This window comes from Myiozetetes cayanensis, unplaced genomic scaffold, assembly GCF_022539395.1.
Source record: "Myiozetetes cayanensis isolate MyiCay16 unplaced genomic scaffold, myiCay2020 scf7, whole genome shotgun sequence".
Classification (NCBI taxonomy): Eukaryota; Metazoa; Chordata; class Aves; order Passeriformes; family Tyrannidae; genus Myiozetetes; species Myiozetetes cayanensis.
The window spans coordinates 37,306,265-37,322,355 of record NW_026087964.1 but is presented as its reverse complement, the minus strand read 5'-3'; the positions used below and the strand labels follow the sequence as shown (position 1 = coordinate 37,322,355).

The window sequence follows — 16,091 nt, the reverse complement described above, 5'->3', positions numbered from 1 at the left end:
ACCATTTACACTGTCTTGCCCCATGGATAGGTGTTCCACTGGTGTCAGGCTAACTTTCGCAGTTAGCCTTTAGAGGCTGAATTTTCTAAGATATTAGAATGATACTCCCAAAAGAAAGATACATGTGGGAATGGGATAAGAAACGTGCCAAAATTAATTTGTATTCATATAACCACAGAGTTCTCTGCTATATTTTCTGTTTTGTTCTTCTGACTCAGGAATCTCAATCTTTTCTCTCTGATGCACCATTTTTCTTCCTCAGCTTCTCCAGAATAGGTATCTTTCATCATCACCATCTCTTACTTCCTCAAGGACTCCTCTGTGTTTTCAAGAACCCCATGGTGGCTGGTTTCTAGGGAACTTGTACTTGTCACTTCTGACATTCAATACTTCTAGACCTTTCCTATCTCTAAATTACTGATTTTATTATTCAGTAGTATGACTGGCAAGAGAGAGGTACACAAACAGTGAAAAGGAAAAAATGATAATGGTCTGAATAGTAATAGCCTCTGATGTGCGCAAGTATCAGGGATGAATTGTCCAAATACAGCTGAGAGAAATCTGGTGTTATTTACAGGTCTGTGGGGAAAACAAATAAACAAGCCCACACCTGCCAATACATTACTGGTTGAGGAACCCTCCTGAAGTAGGACAACCAACAAAACAAGTATGATATTTAATTCTTAGAGAAAATTGCTTTGAGGGAGGAATATTTGTGTTACTGACTGCTCCTGCTAAGAAGCACATGATTTCTGGAGGCTGCCTGGGAAACTGTACTAGGTGAACTCCCATCTTAGAAATGGCCTATATGAAAGAAGACTGTTTGTACCTTTATGAAGGTACAATGGTATCCCACATAAATCACAACTGTGCAACGTAAGAAACTTTAATTTCCCTCTTGTGAGTTCTACCAGCAAATGTGGATTTCTTTCTAAAGACAATATGGGTTTGCCATAGCCAAAAGTTTTCATAGAAAGATGCAGTGTCTCTAAAAAGTCATTGTTTCCAGGAGGCAGCTTCCACTATCAGCAGTGAAGCCAGAAATGTGGGAAGCTCTGCTGGAACAAGGGACATCCAGGTAAGTGGGTACCCTGGGAGAAAGTCTTAATCACCTCCATCACATGTTAGAACCAGAGTGGGTTTCTATCTTCAGGTCAAATATTTGCGTGAAAGGCTTCAAAACCATCAGTACTAGGTGGGAAGATGGTCGAAAATGCTAAGAACAGCTGCTCAGGCCTAAAAAGGATTAATTCTGTTCTCCCTTGTGACTAACGGGAAAGCTGTCTTAAAATGATGAGATGGATTGGCGCGTCACTTCCACTGTCAGCTCCCTGTGCTCCACTTGTACATGCAGTGATTCACCAGAAGTGGGTGGTGGATAATACAGAAGCGGGTGAAAGAAGATAGGATGAAATATTCCTTGCCATCCTGAGCTCATCTGCTGAAGATTAAGGTTATTTGTTCCTTGATCATTCAATGAGTATTTTCTAACCCAAGTTAAATAAGGAACCTAACCGGACTTTTCAAAGGTTATTCTACAATATGATTGATCTGGTTGTTTTGGTTTTGTGTGGTACAGTCTCTCACAGGTTAATTATACTGACAGCTTTTCTGCAGTGCTGTGTTAATATCAACTGTCGAAGTAGCGCCTTGGCAAATGGGAAAGTCATTACTTTTTTGTGTCAGATTCTGCCACTTGTGCTCCCACAGACCTGCATGTCACTCAGTTCTCCAGTAGCTCTGTAATAGGACTATGATCAATGGCTCTTCTTGTGCTAGAAGATAACAGCTGGTGAGGACAGCAGAATTTGTCTTTTCATGTCTTTTCATGCTTTGTGCTATGACACACCCGACAATTTTTATGCCTTAAAATACTGCTCACTTAAGAAAATGCTCTGCCTTCCCACTGATTGTTCAGATAAAATTAAAACCACCTTTCAGATACTTTCTTCTGTAAGAACCGAGTTACTCAGCTCGGAAAGGAAAACTATTGGGGGGAAATCCATCGCCTCCCACCTGTTCTAAAATAAAAAGTAAAGCGTGTTCGAGCAGCATGGATGAACGAACACCTGCAGAGCTCCTCTCCAGCCGAAGCGAGGGGAGCTCAGGTCACCGCTCTGTGATTGCCTGTCTGTGCTCCCGCTTCCCCGCGACTCGCAGCGCGTTTCACCTTTGCAAAATGCCGTGTCCTGACCGCCGGGTGAGGCACTGAGAGCATCCCGTAAGCACCGGCGAGCGCGGGGTTTTATTTACCGACTCACTGCATTTCCATGGAAACTCTAATTGTCACACCGTGCAGCGCCGGAATACCGGGCTCCAGGGCCGCCTGGAGCGGCCTCCCGAAATGCGCCAGCGCGGTGGCCCCAGCCCCAGCCCCGGCCCCGGCCCCGCCGGGCGGGCGGCGAGTGCGGCAGCGCCGGCCCCGGGGCGCGGCCCTCGGCCGCAGGCGAGACCCAGCGCCGCCGCAGCGCCCGCCTAAGGCTCCCCCTCCTCCCGCTCCACCGTGCCCGCCGGGCTGGAGCCGTGAGCGCGGCCCGGGGCTGCCCTGCCCTGCCCGGCTCGCCCCCGCCGCCCCGCGGGGCTCCCGCAGCGGGACAGCGCGCAGGTAACGCGGGGCGGGCGCGGAGCCGCGGCGGGCTGGGCTGGGCTGGCGCAAGTTTAGGTGGGGCAGGTCCCTGCCAGCAGTTGCGCGGGATACGGGGGGTTCGCTTGGGCGAGGCGCGGGGGGATCGTGATGCTCCGGGCTAAGCGCGGTGCCGGACGAGGGGCGGTGCGGGCTCGTAGGGAGAAGCGGATCCCGAGCGAGGTGCGCCAGGGCGAAAATAGCAGTCGTCCCCGGTTTGGTGATTTTGACTCCGAGAGCCAGGAGCTGCTGTGCTCCCTCGTAGAAAACGTAGCCGTGCATTTAAAGTTTCCTGTTCTGACCAGCAAATGGCTCGTTACGTTCCAGACCGTTTACTTGGAGCTGGAGGTATATTCTTATTAGTTGGCTTTGGCATATTTCGGGAAGTTGTGTTCTTGTTTTCCCGGAGAATGTTGCAGTTCTTTTTTTAGTCAGGCACAGAAAGAGGCATACCATTAACATGCACAGAAATCCGTTTTTCTGGACTTCTGAAGTCCTTTCAATCTTTTGAATTCTCACAGGTTCTCAGGCTAGTTTTTGCTGTTGCGTGTAATGAACAACATCGGAAACAGCAGCTTTTCATCTTTTAGCTTGTATTGTGAATGCAACACTTGAGTGGTTTCAAATTTTGTCTCGGATTTATCTCAGTCTTTAATGTTGTGAGGGCATAATTTCTCAAGTTGTAACAGCACAGCTCAGTGCTTTCGTTAAGCTGCAGTAGTCGCACAGTAACAGCTTGTCTTATTAACTATTTATAGCTGCGTAGAAGTTTAAAGACTTTCTCTGACTTTTTTCTATGCAGTCTTGATACAAGTCCAGTGTTACGGAGGCAGAAAGGTTGTATTTCCTAGGTAATTTTCACGTTTTGCTTCCTCGCTAAGACTATAAATTGTTCACAGCTATAAAGATTAATTGTCCTATTACAAGAATGGAACTGACTAGACTATACAAGGACCAGCCAGTCAGAGTTAACTTAATAGGTATCAATATTGTAGGATATAAGCTCTTATGCATGAATAAACTTTAATGTAAGTACCTCATCTAATAGAAGGAACATTTCCTGAAAAACAATTGCTTTTAGAGGATGATGGTTGCCTAACATTTGTATTCTTGAAAATTTCCCTTTAAATATTTAGAGAAAGAGAAATAGCCAGCCTATTAACTCCCCTAAATTGTCACTTATAGATTTTGTATTTTAAGTGATAGCTTTAAGTGAAATAATGATATTAATTACAAGATATTAAGCATATTAAATTAGCATATTTTGGGTTATGTGTTACTTCCAACTCAGCTACACCTGCATAATGGATTCATTTCTCCCCGTCAATCTCAGGCCCTAGATTAACTGCAACTGAAGCATGCTTTTGGTGAAAATAAGAATCACAGTAATCAGAGAGTCACACTGAGATATACCATAAATTATTGTGATTTAAGGAGGTGTTATTTGAAATTCTTCAAGATCATGGTACACCATCTGTTATAAAATACATTTTACTGTACCCTTAAATGTTAACTGCTTTTTTTCAGTGTTAACTGATATGAGTCTTACAGTAAATATTCAAATCCACCTTGGACTGCCATGAAACTGAAGTCTCTCCTGCCGTATGCAGCCTAGCCTTCTGTCTCAAGCATTCCATTGAAACTAAAGAAGACCTAAGCAAACCTACGTAAAGCTCACGGGGTGTGAGCTCATACAGGTGTAGCTGGGCACAGTTGGGAGTGTACACAGACCAGGATCACAAAAAGGGAACCTCATTTGCTTGGCTGATTGATGTAGGAGATGAAAGTGATCCAACCTTTAGAGCTGACAGCTGAAAATCTCCATCAGGTACCTTCAGACTGACTAAATTTAAGCTTGAAAACAGGTGCAAGAGCACTCTGGTACTGTGGTGCATTCAGTTTAGAAATACACTTCAAATATGAGGAGAAGGTTTTGAAAAGAGACTCTATTATTTAATTCTATTTCCCACAGTGGAATTTTCATGAATCTCCATTTCCCTAAAAGCTACAGCCACGTGCTGTACTGGGATTGACCAACCAGCAAGAGGGAGAGTGAGAGAATCTCTCAAAATAGAGGCAGCTGTTAAAACAAAGCAGGAAGATAAATGCCAATAAGTGCACATAGCCCTGTAAAATCAGTGGCATGCTATTGAGTTTGGGGACTGAAAATCAATTATACAGGAGGAACACTTTTGTTTACACCTTTACTGCCAGTGGCACTCAAGCTGAGAGCAACTGGTTTCTTTTGATCAGGAGAGGATGCTCAGAGACAAGAGATCCACTTGGCATCTTTTGAAATTTGGGGGCAAAAGTCTGCTTTCATTTTACACATCCAAAATGAAAATAAATCATTTTTGGGCATTTTGCAAAGCAAATTTTTTTCAGCACAATAGTTCTGTGCTGAAACAGCAGATTATAATGTTATTCCTTCCCCTCTGTCTTTCTGCCACTCTGAAACTGTGATTAGAGGGAGATGGTGCAGAAGGGGCTTCAGAGTACTGCAGACTCCTGTGGTGCCCCAAGTGTCCAGCTAGAGCCTGAAGAGATCATGTTGAGGCTTCTTGCAGTGGTCCTTCCTTATGGCAATGAGGACATATGACAGGGAAGATGGCATCTTTTCATCTCTCACCCCAGGCAGAAGGCAGCCATAGCTCAGAAGGGATGGAGCTGGAGAGCTCATGCTGGAGTTCAGAGGCACAGCTACTAAGCTTCTTCCGTGTTGATGTGTCTCAATAAAATGTCTACTTCAGCAAAACCAGCGTATTCACTTTTTGTTTTTTAAAGAATTCTATTAAAAACATAATGAGCAGTTCTGCTAAAGCCATACTGCAAGAGCTCTATGTGGAGGTGTAGAATCTACAGAGCCTGGCAACAATCTTTCAGTTAAACCTTCAAGAAGAACTCTATAAGCATTCATTTAATGAACATGTTACGGTATAACAACACTTAAATTTTGTCCTCTGGCCCTAGTCTTAGCATTGTCTGTATGGAATATAAATTTCTAGAAGATAAAATAATTATGGTGCATCTGACTTGAAAGTCTCTTCCTTTTCACTTTTAGTCACCCAAATCTGAAAGTGGTAGAAGGAAATAACAGTGACACCACCAGATTTGTTTCAATTCTCTTCATAGAATCCATTAATTAAAACTAAGCAAAACTTAATGGAAAAGATAAAGATTTCTTTACAGACCATAACACATAATTAAAATGGAATGGACTACCTAGATAGACAGCCTTTTCTACCAGTAGGAATGCCTGCTTTTTCTTCCATTCACTGATGAACCTATTGCCTGTGAACCTTTTCAGTGACAGCAAATATTACCAAAAAGTCTAGAGTGGGAGTTGTAGTTTTCAACGTGGATCAACAAAACTCTCACACATACATAGCTGCTATTATACCTTAAACACTGGTGTGCATCTTTACTGCTCGGTATGACCTTCAGCTGTGATGATGTGCAGGAATTTAACTGCTATGGAAAATACTTTTAGATACACTAAAAGCAACCCTAATTGCTGGGTTTCTGTGGGAGAAACAGTAACTCCAGTTTGTTTCTTCTTTTGCAGGTTCATCGTTCAACCTAGTATCGGTTAAAATAGAAGACTACGCAGAATGATTGCTGTTAGTACAGAGTTACTTATGGAGGCACAAAAAATAAGTGAAAAGCTCATTTCTTCAGAGTCATCACCACTTTGAGAGCATTGTAAGAGTTTTTGAGTGTTTTTTTGAGTCTTAAGGTGGTACTGTATTTCCTTCTCTCTTATTAGTCTTCTTTCTCTCAGTTGATAAGTAACCAAGATTTGGAGAGATCCAGCTCTTGAATAGTGTTTCATTTCCCTTTCTCAAATACCTCTTGATATGGTTCAAACCTGCTAGCAGGCAATGGGATGTTCCATTAGTAAAGCTCTTTTAATCTGTGCAAGATATAAACTGGCAAAGGAAGGTGTCCAAGCAAAAAGAGAATTGTCCAGAATAACACTAGTAGCATTTCTTTATTAACTCTTCAGTTATGCAAGGTTTTTTCCTACAGACTTCTCAGCTAAGTGTGTAGTGTGGTGGAGCAAAGATAATAGAATGTTCACCCTGAAAATATTAGGCAGGTAATATTTCATATTGAAAAACAACATAGAGTAGAAATGGCTTTCATCAATCAAAAGAGGGTGTGGAGATTACAGGTGGCCTTCACACACTGAAATCTGCAAAAGCGTCTGTCAGCAAAATCCACCATTCCTCCATGCTGAACAAAGAGAAAAAAAATGATACAAGTGTGACATAACAGGGACATAATGCCATAAGCCTGAGGTATGGAAATGTATCTTATCTAGACCAAGGCTCTGCAGGGGGTTCCTCAGGCAAAAGTTATGTAGAGTCATACTTAGGGAAAAGAAAGAAATTTCAGCAGATTTTGGAAGTCATTGTGGTATGCAGATCATACTGGTTTTGGTTGGTTAGTAGCAACTCAGAGAAATTAGCTCAGAAAAAATAAGTAAAAAAATATTTACTTAATTAGCTAATCTTTGCATAAAGAGAAGCCACCCAAAATGAAAATTTCTGATAATATCAACATAGACATAGAGAGATTTGATCACTTACAGAAGCTCTATTCTACTTCTTTAAAGTTGGTCTAGAGGCAAAGGTAGTCTCAGATAGCACTGTTTGTCTATTACATGGTTTCCCACCATTGCATTAAAGACTGGGAAAAACTGAACAGAAATAATATGCATTAATATGACTCTGCTTGTATGCAGACAATTAGAAAATTTAGGCTATCTAAATTCACATATCCAGTTCTTACTTCTATTTTAGCTATTTTAAAGCACTTTAAGATTGACAGAAGTTGGCAATGTTGACTTATTTTCACCTGTTTCCAACACATTACTTGCAAGATATTACTCTTTTTAAGTAAGTATTCCCACTGTTACCTGAGGAGCCTTCTCATCACAACATCACAACACTCTGTCATTGAATATTCTGAGGTTGTTTTAAGGTTTGAGCTTCCCTTCGGCACCTGACAGTAGGAACACACGTGATGTGAAGGAAGGAACACATCTGCATGTGTAGAGGAAGCTGAATAATATTTTTACACTCTGAAGAAGTCAGCACCATACAGCTCACAGAGGAGCCTTGAAGAGCCCTGCCTTTTTTCAGTGACAAATGTAGCCTTCTGCTCAATTTATATATGCTTTAGTATTGTTTAGACATTCCTGTTTTCTCTTATGTAAGACTTCTAAACATTAAGCAGTTTTGTCCAGGACACTAGCAATCTAGAGAACTTTGAAACCTCAGTATATGCAGGTGTTTAAGGTAAACTGAAGCTTGAACTAAATTCTCCGGTCTTTCTCTTTGTTCTAAAATGAAGACAAATACACAGAGATTCTGTAGGCAGAATAACTTTGTGCTGAGTTATGTTTTAACATTAGATGTTTCTATGCTGAATAATTAGTGGTTCACTGAATTTTCAAATGGCGGTGTGGGGTTTGCTTCCAATTAACACTGTCTTCTTTGTATTACATCCAGTTACTTTAGATGTTTTGTAGGCAGTTTTCCTTTCTGCTTGAGCACCAGTTAAAATATGTTCAACTTTTAATAGAAAAGGGTTTCTATGCACACCACATTAGGAATTCCATCTTGGATCACTGACAGTGGATTTCCTGATCATTTTTGAAAACTCTCACTTATTTTGTGTTAGCTCTCTACTAGCAAGGTAAGAAATGCTAGTGCAGTTGTTAGCATATGTATTTTCTGGTGCCCTCATTATAATTTGCTGTGATACAATGACTAGGCATGTGCCCAGATGGTGACTGTCATTTCCTTACCCATATCAATGGGCTGTTATGCACATGAGTAATCTCCCCAACTCAAGATGAATTGCTTTTGTAGCTAACTGTTCCCTCATGGAAAGTCTGACAATATAGTCTATAGCAAAGCATAGTTAAAAGCCAGCATCATAATACAGGACCTTAAATTGCCATTCTCCCACGTGAGCAACCAGGTAGGAGACCAAGGCGTGCTGAACACCACGTGATAAAACCTATGTAACTAATTCATGTTGACCTGAAGTTATACAGGATCTGCCTCACAATAGACTAACATGACTAGTCATTTATTTGCATTGAGGTGATACAAAGTAAATTTATGTTCCTTTACGTTCTGATTAACAGCAATATCATTGTTCCTTCAGATGCTAATTAATGCCTTTCTCGTTCTAAGCAGGGACTGTAAAATGGATTTAGGATTAAAAGACCGTAACAACAGGACACCTACCAGGAACACCTCTGCTACTACAAAGAATTTTTCTGCCTGGGAAGACTATAGGAGTAGTGTTGATGACATACAGTACTTTCTTATTGGGCTGTACACACTTATAAGTCTGGCTGGCTTTATGGGAAATCTGCTTATACTAATGGCCCTACTAAAGTGCAAGCAGAAGACAATAATAAACATTCTCATAGGTAACTTGGCCTTTTCTGACATCTTGGTTGTGCTGTTCTGTTCGCCTTTCACACTGACATCCGTCCTGCTTGACCAGTGGATGTTTGGCACTGTCATGTGCCATGTAATGCCCTTCCTCCAATGTGCATCGGTTCTAGTTTCAACTTTGATGTTAATATCTATTGCTGCAGTCAGGTACCGTATGATAAAATATCCCCTTTCTAGCAATCTAACAGCAAAACAAGGCTATTTCTTAATAGTGACCATTTGGGCCTTTGGCTTCACAATTTGCTCCCCTCTGCCAGTTTTCCATAAAATTGTGGACCTCAGCAAAACTCTGAATTTAGAGGCACTGGAGAACAGACTCTTGTGTATCGAGTCATGGCCTTCCGATTCGTACAGAATTGCCTTTACAATCGCCTTACTGTTCATGCAGTACATACTGCCACTGGCATGTTTGACTGCCAGTCACACCAGCGTCTGCAGGAGCATAGGCTCTAGGCTGTCAAGCAAGGAAAACAAGTTTGAAGAGAAGGAGATGATAAACCTCACTCTTCATCCCTCGAAGAGCACACAGGCACAGTCCTCTGGGCAGTCCAGGTGGAGCTGTGGCTTTGGCAGAAGGCACCACAGAAGATACAGCAGAAAGACTTCAAGTGTGATGCCAGCTATTTCAAGGCATCATCAGGATACTCATTCAAGAGATCTCCCAGAAACCTCTGGCACAGAAAAAAGTCAGCTCTTTTCCTCCAGTAAATTCATCCCTGGGATTCCTATCTGTTTTGAAATGAAACCAGAAGAAAATACAGAGATCCAGGACATGATTACAGTATCCCAATCCTTTGTCAGAATTAAGACAAGATCTAGGAGAGTGTTTTGCAGACTGACAGTGCTAATCCTAGTTTTTGGTTTCAGTTGGATGCCTCTTCACCTTTTCCACATTGTGACAGATTTTAATGCCACTCTCATTTCTAACAGACATTTTAAATTAGTATATTGCATATGCCATTTATTGGGTATGATGTCCTGCTGCTTGAATCCCATCCTCTATGGGTTTCTTAACAACAGCATAAAAGCTGATTTAATGTCCCTTATCCCATGCTGCCAAATACTGTGATTTTATGTGCCCCAAGATAAAGTAAAACAAACAAGTATGGCTTTCAAGCCTACTGGCGTGCATAGCTGTAAAAGATAAATTAGTTTAGTTAGTCTGACTTGGTTATGATTAGTAGCATTTTGTGTAAACGAATAGTTCTATGGCTGCATGTATTCCTTGCATTGGGCAGAATTATATACATATGTTATAACATTTCTCTATCTGTTACGCTTAGGAAACCATGCCCAGTGTACAAAACCGAATACCATTTTCATTACATAAAATGTTGGCAATCTGTACTTTGGAATTATACAGAATATATAATGAATAATAAATGTAAGACAGACTACTTAGACATATCAGTATTAACTGTCATAAAACTATAATAAAATACATATAATTTACTAAATAACTATTGTTGAGACTATTTCAGTGTCAACTTTGACTATTTTCTAATATAATTAAACATCTCTTTTGGGATGTGATTAGAAAAATATTTTTCCTTAGCTCTTTGACTCATAGTTTGCAATATCTTTGCAATATGCTTTGCCGCTGGCTCCTACGTTGCCTTACTCCTTGGTTTGAGGGTTGTTGTTCTTGTCTTGATTGTTTCCATCTCACCATGTTTACCCAGTACAGCCTGTCCCTGATTTCCTTAGACAGTTTTCACTCTGGTTTGTCATTTTATGTAATTTTCCACCAGCCTGAACTTATCTATAGTTATGCCTTTGTTCTTACAGTGATGACACCCCTGAACATACAACATACTTCTGATCAGAGTAAGCCTTCATTACCTAAGCAAGTGATACTGAAAAGAAAAAGAAAATGGAAAGACAGCAGGATTTTTTTCTTTTCCTTTACGAAAAAGCAAAAGCTTACTGCACTTCATTATAGCTGACCCACTTGCTTTGGAAAGCTGTAACAGCTTTCAAATAAATTTGTGCATGTGTGCCTTGACAGGTGGGAGGGATGGGCAGAGTGGATTATTTTTAAATTCAAGAAAGGCAAGTGCAGGGTCCCGCCCCCAGGGAGGAATACCCCATGAACCAGTGCTTCTGGTGTCTAACATGCTGAAAACAGTTCTGTGGAGAAGGACCTGGAGGGTCCCAGTGGACAACAAGCTGTCCATGAGGCAGCAGTGTGTCCTTGTGGCCAACAAGGCAAATGGTCTCCTGGGGTGCATCAGGAAGAGCATTGCCAGCAGGTCAGGAGAGGTGATTCTACCCCTCTACTCAGCCCTGGTGAGGCCTCAGCTGGGGTACTGTATCCCACTTCTGGGCTCCCCAGTACGAGAGAGACAGGGAGCTCCTGTAGCATCTTCAGTGGAGGGCAACAATGATGATTAAGGGACTGGAACATCTCTCTTATGAGAACAGGCTGAGCGAGTTGGGCCCTTTCAGCCTTGAGAAGAGACTGACTGAGAGGGGACCTCATTACTGTCTGTCAGTATCTGAAGGGAGGGTTTCAAGAGGATGGAACCAGGCACTTCTTGGTGATGCCAGGCAAAAGGACAAGAGGCAACAGGCAGAAACTGATGCAAGGGAAGTTCCACCTGCATATGAAGAAAAACTACTGTGTGGGTGACCAAGCACTGGAACAGATTGCTCAGAAAGGTTATGGAGTCTCCCTCATGGGAAATACTCAGTAAATGCACAAAGCCTTTGCCTTGAGTTTTAAGTTGTAAAACTTCTCCCCAGGCCTAGCTGGTGATTATTTCCTTTTCTGCACTAAGATTTTTAATCCAATAGGCCTTTGTATATAGCTTCTACAGGATGAGAAATAAAGTTATTCTTTTTATAAATGGGTGGTTGGAAACAAGCAGTGTGCGTTTTTTTTCCTCAAGATACTTCCCTTCCAGTTAGTCTTAAAAATGAAATGATGATTTTGAGGAATCATCAACTTATTTTTATCACAATGCTGTCATTCTGAGACCTTTTCTCCCCAAGCTACTATCTGCTAAGGAGTTTATTACATACCAGTGGGTAATAGCTTCTATCCGTAATGTATTTTTCTGAAGTCTAGCTCTCAGTAACTTCTTGTTCTTTGTTTTCGTTAGTGATATACTTTAATAGTTTCTTCCTGGACACTGACTATTGCATTTTGCAGATTATTATCTCCTAAAACCCTACAGTATGTCATTAAATAGAGTACAAATGGAACAGAATAGACACTGCTGGAACAATATATTTTAAAGTAGCTTTTTAAACATTATTTATGGCTAGTCTTGGTAGATAAAATTAGGAAAAAGTTAACTGAATTTACATGCAGAGCACAATGATGTCGTTCTATAGAAGTTACAGCAGCTTATGCCCTATTTCTGTCTACAAATTTTTGCATAATTGTAATATATCATTTAATCTTATTTATACCATGCGATATAACCAAATAGTATAAAAGGATAAGAAAGGAGTCACAAGCTTGAAATATTCCTTCTGACTTTATCTATTTACTTTTTCAGTGTACTGTTCTCTTCCTTCCTACTTGCTATTTATTTTCTATTCCTTCCTTTCTTTCAGAATTTCAACCATTTTTAACTCCTACACCAAGGATTGTTATTTTATATAAATTAAAGGTTTATTAGTAGTTACTCTTTTCAGATCAAATTCTACTCACTTTATATAACATACAGAATCATGCTAGGACTTGAATAAGGCCTTCCTCTAGTTTCTGAGCTGCACAAATATTAATCTGTACACTGGAGATTTTATGTTTATATCTATTTGCCTGGATGAAGTCAGTAACTGTGTTCCCTACTCTTCATACTGATCAAAGCACAACAAATTGTAATTTGGCAATGGAGAATTAAATCAAGACAGCTATTGAACTTCTTTAGTCCTATGCCATCTAAATCTCTCATCTTCTCTCTTTTTTTTTAAGTCAATCAATGGTGGCAGAATGTATATTTTTATTTATAAAGCAGTCATCACCATTATATTTTGAAATTTCCAAAATGTCCCTGTCTTTCCTCTGAATTGTTAAATAAAAATAAAATAACTTTTCTACCTTAAACTTTTACTTCAACAGTCGGTGTAGCTTGGTCCCAGTATCAGCAAGGAATACATACAAAGCAAACAGGAACAGTAGCAAGTGAAATCAGTGAGAAGGCAATTCCCAAAAGAGTAACTTCTGTGAATGGAATAGGAAACAACTGAACCATCCATTTAACATTTTCCCAGTCTGGAACATTAAAAAAAAAAAATTCTAAACACAAGGATCCATCCCTCTACCCCATGCGTATTGAGTAGGCCTCATTTAGTTTGAGCTGCAGTAGATGCTTCTATGGCTTCATGCCCATAGAATTTGCATTATATATGTCAATATTTCTTGGGAAAATGTATCTCACCACTATATCCAATGACATTTTATTATTCTCATATGTGGACAGATATATGCACAGGTACAGATATGTATACTTCCTAGAGAATACAGCACATTAAATAGGATTTTCATGTAGCACATTTAATCAAGTCCTTAGGCCAGCTAAAGTCTACCCCTTCTGTAACTAAAAATCTAAATAAACAGTAAGATAGAAGTTTTGCTTTGATAGCATCAACTAAATACAATCAGGAAACACCAACTGCAGAGCCACATATCGATTGTAAGGTAAAAAAAAAAAAAAAAAAAAAAAAAAAAAACCAAAACACAACAAAAATGAAAAGAAAACCTCTCAGCTGTTCTTTCTGTGTGATGAGCTCTTAGGAAGACTCTCATGAGAAAGCTAAATTGGTTTTTTTTAGTTCTACAAAATTGACAAAGTTCAGGTTTTTTTGCAAATGTCAAAGATTAAAATTCACTTTTGTCCCTCTTATTTTAGTGGAGAGGAAACAGAGTCCCTGCCTGGGGTCTGGCAGGCAGGGGAACTGCATCCCAGACAGATGCCTGGTGGGACAGAGCCAGCCCTGGGTAGGGCTGTATGGGGACTGGAGAGCCGGCAGGGACACAGTGGGAGACAAAAAACACATTGCTTCTGTGTTGGCTGCTGATTGCAGCCTTTTCCAGGTGCACAGACCTGTTCCTGGAGCCTGGAAGCTCTCATGACAAAATATTTCCTTCTCAGCAGCGAGAACACTTGAGAAAAGGGAAAAAAATCCACTGATCTGAAGATGTGTGAGATCCAAGAAGATGGGCACAGTCAGGAAGAAAAGTGTTCCCTCCCAATCATGTTGAGATAGGCTCCAGCTCTCCTTTTGAGAAGTATAGGCTGTGTAGCACAGAAAAGTTCCCTATCTAATGATTATTAACAAATTAAAAACCTCTTCTGTAATTCCTAGGGGACTGTCAGATATTGCTGCACTTTTGAAAAGGAAAAATATCAATAGATTCTCACAGTAGTCCCAATACCTCTCTGCAGCATTCAAGATAAACACTATTAAATTTCATAGTCTCCTGAAGGATTCTTTCTTAAATACTGAGGGGTGCAGGAATATAGCCTTTGATTTTGATGAAAGCAAAATTACAACTATACTATTTGCATTAAAAAGTCCTGGCCAGAAAATTTATTAGTACAGTCTGGAACAGTCTTAGCGTGGTGTCAGGACTCTGGTCCTAGACAATTGTCTTCTTTTTTCTCTCACATGACTGCAATAATGGTATAAAACCATAATCCTCACAATTTAAAAGATGATTAGGTAAATTTTTGAACCATTTTTGACCATGATATGTGGTTTATAATCTCTGAGGTCAGGTTTCTTTTTCTTTCATAGTGTTCTTTTATATACAGTTAAATGCAAGCCTCTCTTTTTTTTTTTTTTTTTTTTTTTTTTTTAACTAGAGCCTTTTACATGCAATATGTAATGAAGACTCTTGAAGTTGCTTGGTTTTGATCCAATAATATCTATCTTTATCGTATATTGCTTGAAAGTTGCCTTTGTGTTGGAGGTAGTTAGAGCTGTTGTTATTGTTAATATTCAGTTTTAGGAAGGAAGATAAACAAAAGAGAAAAAGATAAATAAAAATAAATAAAAATAAATAAATAAAAACAGATCCACACTAATGCTAGCTACCCACATTCTGCTAGTGACAAAGGAATGTGTCAGAGCCAGACCTTTCTCAAGGATCTGCCATGGACAATGAGTTTGTAACAGTACCATTGAACATTACTGATCCCACATGTGACCAGGAAGCCTATTGTAAATTTTTGAACCTGAGTAAGTAACAGCTCATAAGTGAGTATGGGAACGGGTACTCTCAAAACTACCCCTCTCAAAATTTTTTTTAATGCAAAAGCATTTTCTTTCTTAACATTTGATAAAGATAGCTTTGACTGTGCTCACTCATAATGCATCATGCTGTGCCATTAAGACAATCTGTGTCATCAAACTAGGCCATGAAGCTATACACATGCCAATGAGTCTTACCACAGCACCTATTTTTAAACCTCTTAAGGCTCAGACATACTAGAAACATCTGCTCTACTGCAAAGCTTACCGTGATCTCCTGGCCCCCTCATTCAACTTCATCTCAGTTTTAAAAACAAAAATAAAAAACCAAAACAACAAACAAAAAAACCCACCGCCACCAAAAAAAAAAAAAAAAAAAACAAACCCAAAACCAAACAAAAAACCACAACACTTAATAAAGTTTATCCATGGTAAAAGTAGTGTTATTGATTCTGATGCGGTTTGTCAAAATCCTGATTTCCTCAGAAAGAATGTAACTGCAGACAGGAAAATATGGTCACAGTGTTTTTCTAAAAGCTGAACTTTGCATTAATAACAACCAGCACAATTGTTATGAAAGTAGTATAACTATAAAAGTGAGACTTTTATTAATCTTGTTTGTTTTTGAAGAGAAAATATTTTAAAAATTACTTCATTCCATGCTAATCTTAGGAAACATTGTAAAAGAAAATACTGCCACAAACCAAATTCAGTTCTTTTGAACAAGGACAAATGCTTCATTTTGCCCTTGTAGTCACATTGAGATGATCCTTTTAATAATA

The 16,091-nt window shown here is 39.8% G+C and overlaps 1 protein-coding gene across 7 annotated transcripts; it reads left to right on the top strand.

The window, feature by feature from the left end:
- The first annotated feature begins 2,052 nt into the window (after window positions 1-2,052).
- On the top strand, window positions 2,053-13,066 carry NPY5R (neuropeptide Y receptor Y5). 7 transcript variants are annotated; one of them, XM_050338569.1, is made up of 4 exons: window positions 2,766-2,971; window positions 6,189-6,260; window positions 6,306-6,325; window positions 8,836-13,066. In XM_050338569.1, exon 4 carries the CDS (start codon window positions 8,846-8,848, stop codon window positions 10,169-10,171), a length of 1,326 nt encoding a protein of 441 aa, XP_050194526.1. In that variant the 5' UTR covers window positions 2,766-2,971; window positions 6,189-6,260; window positions 6,306-6,325; window positions 8,836-8,845; the 3' UTR covers window positions 10,172-13,066. The 7 variants fall into 7 exon arrangements, with proteins under 7 accessions (XP_050194523.1, XP_050194528.1, XP_050194524.1 ...); XM_050338568.1 differs by having other exon boundaries at window positions 8,833-13,066; XM_050338566.1 differs by lacking the exon at window positions 2,766-2,971 and adding an exon at window positions 2,053-2,221 and having other exon boundaries at window positions 6,189-6,325; window positions 8,833-13,066.
- Window positions 13,067-16,091: the final 3,025 nt, after the last annotated feature.